Raw genomic sequence first — 10,506 nt, 5'->3', positions numbered from 1 at the left:
GAGTCCTGGATGAACTTAGTTATTTTTTTCTATATTTTACGTTTCGGCTTAATTTCTCAGCTACGAGCGTACATGATTCAAATATTTTACGTCTGCTTTTCGTTCGACGTTATTTTTTTCCCGTTTTTATTTATTTTGTTTTTACAAGCTTTTCCTGTGTTGGTGATCGCTGACAATGGTATAGTATTACTACTACTTAACACACTTTATGACAACCGCTGCAACGCAGGGGCTTAATACTAGTGAAATAAATAAGAACGAATGAATATAGAAAATTTAGATAAGATAAATAAATGCTAATAAATCTTTAATAGATAACATAAACAAACAGTGTTCACGAACACATTACCGAACATAATTGAACAAACGAGACATCGGTTCGTGTTCGTTCATTTAACTAACTAAACAAAATTTCTTGTTCATGTTCGTCAATTAAATGCCATTTTAGTCCCTGTGGTTTGGGCCACTTTGCCAGTTTAGTCCAAAGGTTTCATTTTTCGTCTGTGAGTCCACAAAAAGTTTTCATCGTTGCCATTTTAGTTTACTGGGTTAACTCCATCCATTTTTTCTTTTAACGAGAAAGGCAATTCGGTTATTTTATATGTAAATCTATGAACTAGAAGGGTAATTCGGCCATATAAAATGACCGAATTGTCCTTCTCGTTAACAGAAAAAATGGATGAAGTTAACCTAGTGGACTAAAATGGCAAAGATGAAACCTTTTTAGACCCACAGACGAAAAATAAAACCGTTAAACTAAACTGACAAAATAGTTCAAACCACAAGGACTAAAATGACATTTAACTCTTAATTAAATTAACTTTTTCCGCCAAACGGTTGATTTGTTGGGCACCTCTTCTAACTGGGCCTTTTGGAAATGGGCCAACTCAAAATGAGAACATTTGCCTTGGTGACTTGGTCTTCTCCCAAAACAAAACCCTAGAGGATCATCAGTCTCAATCTTAGGTACGAATTCCTTCCATTTTAAATCGCTATTTGTGATTCAAAATTGAATGGAAATGAACCTGGAACTTCTGTTTGATTTTTGATTCATTGTTGAGTGGTTTCATGGTAGCTCAATCGATTTCCCCTAACTAGTTGCTTCTATTTAACTTTTAGGGTTACAATATAGATTCAACTGAAATTATAGTTGTTAAAAAGGTAGGGCTTTTGTATAGTATAAAAATACAATTTACTAGGGGTTTTAGACAAGTTTTAGGCTGATTCCAGGCTTTTTTAGGGTTGGCATAAACAATTTTTGGTTGGAATTTTGTCGGCACTTGGCCTGCAAAATGTGCCTGGGGGCTTCAAAATGGGGCTTTTGAAGCGAGCGAGAAGACTGCGCCAGGCCTGATAAGTGGGCCTAGGTAAGGTTGTAAGAATTGCTAGGCGCTAGTCGGCCGGTGAGGTGTACATGTTTTAACAATCACCTTATTCAACCCATATTTTGAAGGAGATAGGATTAATTGTTGGAATTTATAGGTTTTGGTCAAGAATTTCACCTAAATTTGGCCGGAATCACTAGACTACCCCCGATTTTTGGCCAATTGGGATTGGATTTGACCACTAATGATCGCCTACTGATTAATTGACCGACTAGTTAAAAATTACTCGGTGAACCTGGGACTAGCGATTAATCGGCGACTAATTGGAGGCTAGTCGGGATGTTTACAACCATGGGCCTAGGCGAGCACCAGGGTGAGCCTTGACAATAGAGACTAATACTCATTAGTTTTTGTTGATACATCTTACAACTATTCATGGAGTTACGGTTTGCCATTTTAGGTTGATATATTAAAAGAACAATATCAATATTGTTAATGGAAAGAACCAGTTGTTATAATTTGCTTGAGTAAATTGCCAAAATCGTCCCTAAGGTATCATCCAAAACAATTTTTTTGTATCATATTGCCCTTCACTTTTGGGCTAATATGTCATTTTCATCCAAACGTCTAACTTTTTTGCCAAAATTGTCCCTGAGGTTTGAGATTTTTTGTCATTTTCATCCAAATGTATGCCAAAAAATTAAACCAAATTAGACGTTTGGATGAAAATGGCAAAAAATCTCAAAAGTGAAGGACGAAATGGTACAAAAAAGTTGTTTTGGATGAAACTAACAAACATGGCCAAACCTCATGAACGATTTTGGCAATTTACTCAATTTGCATTGTATTTGGTTAGTAATGTACTTTATTCTTTTGTAGGGAACAAAATGCATGGGGAAGACTATATAACCGATCTTCCTGAAAGTATAATCGAAACCATACTCACAAAACTGCCATTAAGAGATGCTGTAAGAACGAGTGTGTTATCTAGTAAATGGAGGTACAAATGGGCTACCCTTACTGAGCTTGAATTTAATGATACATGTGTATCAGTATCACACATTCATTCTAGTGCACTTGCAGCGGCCAAGCTTGTTAAATTTGTCAATCAGTTTCTTTTGCTTCATGATGGTCCTATCAATAGGTTCACTATATATAGTTCGTACTTGCAAAGATTCCCTTATTTAGATCAATGGCTACTTTTTTTATCAAGAAAAGATGTTCAAGAGTTGAATATTGGGTTCTGTCAAGGCGACTGGTTTAGAGCACCTTCTTGTCTTTTCTCTTGTAAAAAACTAACTGCTTTGGAGCTTGTTAGATGTGTGTTGCACCCGCCGTTGTATTTTAAAGGGTTTCCGAATCTGAAACATCTTACTCTTCAACAAGTTCATATTACCCGTGATGCTGTTGAAAATCTCATCTCGAGTTGCACGCTTCTTGAAAGTTTGACTTTGTTATACTTTGATAGTAGAAAACTCACCATTCGTGCCCCGAATCTGACGTGTTTAGTGCTAGAAGGTGAATTTAAAGATATATGTCTTGAGAACACTCCTATGTTAGCTGTTATATCTGTTGCTATGTATATCAACGACGATATTGCTCAACATTATGATCAAAGTTCAAGTTGCAATTTTGATCAGTTTCTTGGTGGTGTACCATCCATTCAGAGGCTTACTGGTCACGGTTTCTTTACAAAGGTTTGACTCTCTTGTTTTGACTTTCGTTTGTAATTTTGTTGACTGATGTGTTGACTTTTTGTTCATTCCTCAGTATATGAGTATAGGTAACACTCTAGGGGAAATACAACCGACTTATCGACAACTAAAGGTCATTGATTTGTACCAAGTAAGCTTCGATAACCTGAAAGAAATAATGGTGATTCTTCGGTTGCTATTAAGCGCCCCTAATCTTCAAGTGCTTCAAATTGGGGTGAGTTTCATTTATTATATTGTCTAGGGCTGTAAACGAACCGAACGAACATGAACAAGGCCTTGTTCGTGTTCGTTCGTTAAGGAAATAAATGTGTTCACGAACGGTTCATGAACACTTACCGAACAAGATTTCATGTTCGTGTTCATTCATTAACGAAATGACCGTGTTCACGAACGGTTCACGAACACAAATAAATTTGGCGAACGCGACGATTGATAAAGGTGGATGGAACAGAGGTCGGTCGTATTGGACGATGTAAATAATGAGAAAGGAAAGTGAAATTGTGCATAAACAAGATGAAATAGGGTTTCCTGGTTTGATTGTTAGGGTAATAAAATAAATAAAAGTTTAATAATATAAAAAGTATAGATAAAATATATGAAAGTACAAAAATCTTTAATTAAAACACAAACATACGAACATAAACGAACGCAAATGAACGAATGTTCACGAACATGTTCACGAACAATTTACCGAACATTCACGAACACAGTTGAACGAACGAGACCTCTGTTCATGTTCGTTCATTTAACTAATCGAACGAAATTTCTTGTTCATGTTCGTTCGTTTATTGAACGAACGAACATAAACGAACTTCCCGTAGAACAGTTCACGAACGGTTCGCTGAACGTTCGGTTCGTTTACAGCCCTAGTCATTAGTGTTAAGTTTGTCATCCTGATTTTTATTTTTTAATTTAGGGTTCAGCGGATGCATCATTGGCAACTGACGCAGTTGATTTGGATTTCTGGGATAAGGAATGCCCGCGTGATGCCACGTTTGAACAACTTAAATCGGTAAAGATGACACAAATGTTGGGGCTCCCACACGAGATGAGATTCATTGAGTTTTTGCTTGGAAATTCACCAGTTCTTGAACTTATGGACATCGCTCAGAATGTGCACGACGAAACAGATGAAAATCACGATCAAAGTGAAATGTATACGGAGATACTAGGGTTTGAAACTGCATCAGCAGAAGTTGTCATTGAATTTACTGAAAACTATGTGTAAAAAGATCGCATTTATCGCGTCTTGTTAACCTTTAATCAGATTAACATTCCTCTTACAAGATTAACATTCCCAGCAAACCCAAAACCATATAGAACAAGCATGACTTATAAACTTTAATTCGGTTTCTATACAATCAGGATCGTAAACCGATTTATTAACCGTTTTTTGTGACGCATCACCGCGGTCCAGATAGCTCCATTGCCTGAGCAAGCAACGAAGAGTCATCCGTAAGATCCGAGTATCGTTCCGAATGTGAGAACTCGTTGGCCCGACCGCCATTAGACTCGGCCCGTTGAGATGCTTCCCATTTTTCAGCTAACCCGTCACCCTCCAGCATCCGGGCCACTTCAGACATCTTGGGTCTTTGGCCCGGTTGATACTGGGTGCACAACAACGCGACTTGAACCATCTCCTCGAGCTCGATTCGATCGTAATTGGTTTTAAGATCCTTATCTACCAACATATCGAGTTTATTCTCATGATGAATTTTCTTAACCCAATCAAGCATTGCTCCCTTTTGGTTCGCGGATTTCCCGAACTCTAAAGCCCGTTGGCCCGTTATCAGTTCTAGTAGTAGAATCCCGAACCCAAACACGTCGGTTTTTTCGGATGATTGGCCCGTTGAGAGGTACTCGGGAGCTATATGGCCCACGGTTCCTCGAACCGCAGTTGTAACGTGTGAATCGTGGTGGTCTAGAAGCTTAGCTAGCCCGAAATCACCCACTACAGCTTCACAGTAATCATCTAGCAATATGTTTGCAGCCTTCACATCTCTATGGATTATTTTCGGGTCACATTGCTCATGTAGATATAGTAAACCTCGGGCCGCTCCCAATGCGATTCGCTTCCTCGTACCCCAATTGAGTGCGGGCTTGGCTGCACCAAAAATAATCATGGTTAGTTCAGACCATGGGTGCAATCATTAGATTACAAAACAAATTATTTTTACCGATGGTTTTTAATAGACCTAGTTTTGGAATCCAAAAAGGAATAGCGGCGCAGCTTGTGGCCCGTTTAATTTCCATTTAGAGAGTTGATGGTTTTCTAGAATTTACAGTTTTTTTTTCTTTTTTTCTTTTTTTTTAGTGAAAGCGATTTGCGGCCAGTGATACTCATTTGTGTAGTGGTATGATAAAAACAACGCACCTTTAAGACGAGAAGCAACGCTCCCGTTTGACATGTAGGGATAGACCAAGAGCCGTTCTGAGGACGTCATGCAAAAACCATACAGCCTAAGCAAGTTTCTATGAACCGCTAGGCTGATCATTTCAACTTCGGTTTGGAACTGGATCTCACCACCAACCGCGTTCCCATCTTTGAGCCGCTTAACAGCTACAACCGTGCCATCAGATAGAACCCCTTTGTACACGATCCCGAACCCGCCCTTACCAAGTATGTTTTTACTTGTAAAGTTGCCTGTAGCATGTTGAAGTTCTCTAAACTGGAATCTCCTTAAGTTCCCCATGCACACTTCTTCCCTATATTGTTCTAAATATATATATATAATAATATAAGTTAACCACATAATAAAAAACACAAGTCAATAGCACAAAATATATCATGGGGGCTAGTTAATCCTTTGGGGGTTTGGCTAGTTTCTATATATGATTTTTTTAATTATTTATTCTTTTTATAAATAAATCTTTGACGGGTCTCGCCCCTTTTTCCAAAACACAAATGTACCCAGTAATATCTCACTCATAAACACATAGTATGGTTTACCCCATGGGTAAAGACTGCTTCCAATTATACCCCCGGCTCAACTTAAAAATATTGCAATTTTAAACTCACCGTTGATATCGAAGAAAACTTGTTGGTTAAACCGTCTTCGCCACCAAAACGCAAACCCAAAGCCGAAAAACAGCAAGCAGAAGCACCCGAGGCTGGTCCCGAAGGCTAGAGCCATCTTGTTAGTTTTTGGCGCGACAGATGGTTGCGACTCTGAGTGTAACAAAAAGTGTAGGTCACAAATGCTTCTTTTTTGCAACATGTAATGATATAACTAAATTATACAAACATGTAATAATATAATTAAATTGTACAAACATGTGGGCATATATCTAGGCTTACTTTGTTGACTACCAAGAGTGAGTGACATTGGGATGGGTGTTGTTCCATTGCAATCTTGCTCTACCCCAGTGGCACATATTATTGGGTTTCCCATAATACTGTTCATATGGTTGCAATAAGTTATAATAGCAAGTATAGTTTTGACTTTTGAGGTCAAACATATATAATTTCTTTGCTTGATATATAATTTGTTTCTTGATGTCTTTGTATAAAGTTTGTTAAGATATTTAAGAGTTTAACGAATATTAAAAGTACAAATTATATGGTACTAAATTGGATCATATGTCTCTTTAATTTTGCAAATCAAATCTGGAATGTTTGACCACAAAGTCTGAGTGCAGTCAAAAAAGAGATTGAAACAGTTGTAAAAGTACAAGGATGCTGGAACTCACTTGAATGTTTTAGCTTGAAACTTTGGAACAGGACCACTTAAATTATTATAGGACAAGTCCCTGCAAAAGGGTAAATCAGTCATTTATCACAAAAAGAAAAGGGTATTTTAGTCATTTTCTAAATCAAAGTTTTTGATCAAAGATATTAAAGTTAACTTACAGAAATGTGAGTTGGGTCATGTTAGCCAAAGGCTGAGGAATTGGACCAGTGAGAGTGTTATTATTTAACCGCCTGTGACAATTCAAAATACAAAACTTTAACATAATAATTAATAGAAGTGAAAACAAATAATCATTACTCTTTGAATATAATAATTCGCTCCCGAGAACCAAGGGTAAAATGGTAATTTCACACGCTTACAAGTACTGAAGGGTCTTGATATTGGCTAAAGAAGGTGGGATTTCACCAGTTAACATATTGTTGGAAAGATCAAGTGTTTGAAGCTTTGGTAACCTCCCAAGCTCTACTGGAAGTGGCCCTAAGATTCTGTTATTTTGTAGCAACCTGCATTACACACTTGTAACATTAGCATCTCAACTTGTACATCCAAAACTGTATAGATGAATAATATTTTCTATATATTGTATATTGACAAACAAAAAACCTCAACTTTTTATATAGATAAATTACGGTAAAAAAGATAATGACGATGATAAAACGTCAATAACTATCCTAATATTCAAACTACTGACATACAAAATTTAAATAAATAAAAATCAAATAATAATAATGATAATAGATAATAAACTCGGCTAACACTTACACTGTTTGCAGGTTCGTCAAGTTACCGATGCTAGGCGAAAGAGAACCCGAAAGATTTTGGCTTGGACTTCCCCTACAATACAATACAATTGAAATACATATCAAGATAAAAATAAAAATATGAAATTTTTAAAAAAATAAAAAATATATATATATATATATATTGTATTTTTGTTTGTTCTTACAAGCCAATGACAAATTTATCTGGAGAACAAGTGATCATAGTCCAGCTACATGGATCAACAGCATCTGCATCCCAATTCAAGACACTATGTGGATCATCTAGAGCATTCTTTATGTTCATCAAAGCTTGTACTGCAAAGTCAAAACCATGAAACATATTCATAATAAGCTTTATATGTTATGAACTGATCTGAACAAGAAGAAGAAACAAAAGTGATGAGTACCTACCTTCATAGTTGACACCAGCAGGAGAAAGCAAAGCAGATGCATAGTAGAAGAACAAGAAGAAGAAGAAAACCAAACAGCAAAGAAGATGTTGAAGAAGCTTCATTGGATTGGATTGAAGGAAAGTGAAGAAGGAAGGAGGTGAAAGTGTTAGTGTTGTGTGGATGAATGGAAGGAAGTAAGAGGTTTGTTGATTATGTTTGACAGATGATTACATGGAACTGATCGAGCTGAAAGATTGTTTGTGTCAGTCAGTAGGTTATGAAAAAGAAAGAGATAGTGGTATGGGAATGGTATTGGTATTGGTATTGGTATTGGGACTAAAGTGAAAGTGAGACTCAGAATGGAGGGAAACACAACATGCACCCCACTTGTTGTTTTACCAATATATATCTATATATATATGTGTGTGTATAACACATATGTATTGTATTTATTTAAGGGTATACGTCAACGGGCAAAACTTTTATATTTTATCAATTCTGGGTTTCAAGTTTTTCGAATCTTTTAGTGGTTTAAGCTTTTAGTTAAAAAAAACTAGTTTTTATAGAAAAGATTATGTGTATGAGTATTAGTATTTCAAAGCTTTTAGAAGCTTTAAAGGTTATGGAAATTGTAGTTAGATATACAAATAGCCTATGTAGTTTGGTCCTACTTGGACAAAGGCGTGGACAACGCCATGTGTTGGAAAAATAGGAATACGATGGATGATCTGAGAGGCGTGTAATCACTTTCAAACAGATACAACACATAATTTGAGAACAGATTTAGTAGGTGAACTAGTGATGAATTCGAATGAACCAAGAGATGTGACCAAAATTCTGATTTCAGATTTAGAGATTGGGGTTGTAACTGCCTCGACCTTATCTAGAGATGTGACCATAAAAGATGTTGAAGCTTCTGATTACAAATTGTTGTATGGGTTAATGGCGCCGGTCACATGACTCTCTCTTCGGGTTATGGTTTGCAGCCAAATAATCGTGAAGGACAGGGGAAAGGGGGACAAGTGGATGTTTTTTTTTTTTTACTTTTTTTATATTAATTTTGAGTTAATTACATGAACATTCATTGTTTTTTTTTTCTAAACTAAAAGGGTAGTTTAGTTATTTCATACCAGTTTAAGAGATTTTTATAACATACATACGTAATAGGCCTTGATTGTGTTACAAAACAGAAGACGCATAACTCAAACGTGTAACCTTTTATACTAGACATCAAATAAGTGACTAGATTAGCTAAAGACAAAATACTAACAATTTTCATGATTATTTTTTAATGTAGTTTTGATATATTTAATACATTGATTATGATTATTAATAAAATTTAAGTGAGATTGTGAAAAGATAAAAGAAAAGGTTAAAATGCTGTTGAGACATGCTTTTAGAAAAGAAAAGTTAATGTGTGTGTATATTGATACAAATCTAATTTCGGTGTATCTTTTGAGAAATAGTTGTTTTTACTTTAAACTTTTTTCCAATAAAAATACGATAAAAGCAAATATGAAATTCATATAGATGAATTTAAACAATACCTTAAACTTATAGATGTGAATTACTAACATGATACGAAAACATATAATATGAAGCAAATATGAAATTCATATATTAAAGTTTATTTTAGAAAAATGAGTTAGGATTGAATCTGCTAACTCGTTGAGATAAACAGGTCTGAGCTAACTCACCAACCCGCAAACATGATATGTTTAACACTACTAATCCTAATCACCTCAAAAAAAAAAAAAAAAAAAAAAATCATGAATGCGAGAGATGATATAAGTTATTTGTTATAAGAATATTAATGATATGAATATGCTAAATTCAATTTGCTAATCATCTAGTGGGTCTAATTTATACGCTATTACGGGTACATAGCATTTGATACATCTGTTTGTATGCTATAAATATTCAATAGATAATAATTATTTGAAATATAAGAATATATTTATATTATTATTTTAATTTAAGAAAGCGAAAGCAGGATAAAGTCATAAAACCGATACTTGTTTATGCTCTATGCCTAAATCCAATAGTAGGCATGCAATTATTTGGATTACTTTTTACTAGGGTTACGGTGGAACTTAATTTGATTCATGAAAATTGTTAGTTTATTTTCTTTGTGGCTTTCTGTCTTCCACTCAAAATCATGGTTTTTTTTATATTGTACTAGGTTAGAACTCCGTGTATTACACGTGTTGAATAAATATAATTTTATATATTAAATATTAAAAAATTATATCTTAATGAACCCCGTATAATAAATGTAATTTTATATATCAAATAATAAAAAATAGTTATATCTTTAAAAACCATGTGTATTACACAGATTAAATAAATGTAATTTTGTATACTAAATACTAAAAACGTCGTATCTTTAAAAAACTCGTGTATAATCGGGTTGAATAAATCTACCAAATAATAAAAATATTACATCCTTAAAAACCTCATATGTTACACGTGTTGAGTAGATCTAAAAAAGAGTTGTATCTTTAAAAACCATGTGTATTACACATATTAAATAAATGTAATTTTGTATACTAAATACTAAAAAAGTCGTATCTTTAAAAAAGAACCGTGTATAGTCTGGTTGAAAAATCTACCAAATAATA

At 34.9% G+C, this 10,506-nt stretch overlaps 2 protein-coding genes across 5 annotated transcripts; one reads left to right on the top strand and one right to left on the bottom strand.

The window, feature by feature from the left end:
• The first annotated feature begins 850 nt into the window (after positions 1 to 850).
• LOC110872145 (F-box/FBD/LRR-repeat protein At1g13570) lies at positions 851 to 4,332 on the top strand. 4 transcript variants are annotated; one of them, XM_022120925.1, is made up of 4 exons: positions 851 to 966; positions 2,205 to 3,022; positions 3,096 to 3,254; positions 3,957 to 4,323. In XM_022120925.1, the coding sequence occupies exons 2-4, from the start codon at positions 2,213 to 2,215 to the stop codon at positions 4,266 to 4,268; spliced, it is 1,281 nt and encodes a 426-aa protein (XP_021976617.1). In that variant the 5' UTR covers positions 851 to 966; positions 2,205 to 2,212; the 3' UTR covers positions 4,269 to 4,323. The 4 variants fall into 4 exon arrangements, with proteins under 4 accessions (XP_021976617.1, XP_021976615.1, XP_021976618.1 ...); XM_022120923.2 differs by having other exon boundaries at positions 870 to 1,698; positions 3,957 to 4,332; XM_022120926.2 differs by lacking the exon at positions 851 to 966 and adding an exon at positions 1,095 to 1,698 and having other exon boundaries at positions 3,096 to 3,170; positions 3,957 to 4,332.
• On the bottom strand, positions 4,213 to 8,312 carry LOC110872143 (protein NSP-INTERACTING KINASE 2). The gene is made up of 10 exons (XM_022120919.2): positions 7,905 to 8,312; positions 7,679 to 7,808; positions 7,495 to 7,566; positions 7,092 to 7,235; positions 6,891 to 6,962; positions 6,731 to 6,790; positions 6,339 to 6,436; positions 6,060 to 6,209; positions 5,415 to 5,756; positions 4,213 to 5,144 (listed from the first exon to the last, which is right to left on the bottom strand). The coding sequence occupies exons 1-10, from the start codon at positions 8,005 to 8,007 to the stop codon at positions 4,444 to 4,446; spliced, it is 1,872 nt and encodes a 623-aa protein (XP_021976611.1). The 5' UTR covers positions 8,008 to 8,312; the 3' UTR covers positions 4,213 to 4,443.
• Between the last annotated feature and the right edge of the window lie 2,194 nt (positions 8,313 to 10,506).

The sequence above is a fragment of the Helianthus annuus genome, chromosome 8 (genome assembly GCF_002127325.2).
Source record: "Helianthus annuus cultivar XRQ/B chromosome 8, HanXRQr2.0-SUNRISE, whole genome shotgun sequence".
Lineage (NCBI taxonomy): Eukaryota > Viridiplantae > Streptophyta > Magnoliopsida > Asterales > Asteraceae > Helianthus > Helianthus annuus.
This window is presented reverse-complemented; position numbering and strand designations above follow the sequence as displayed.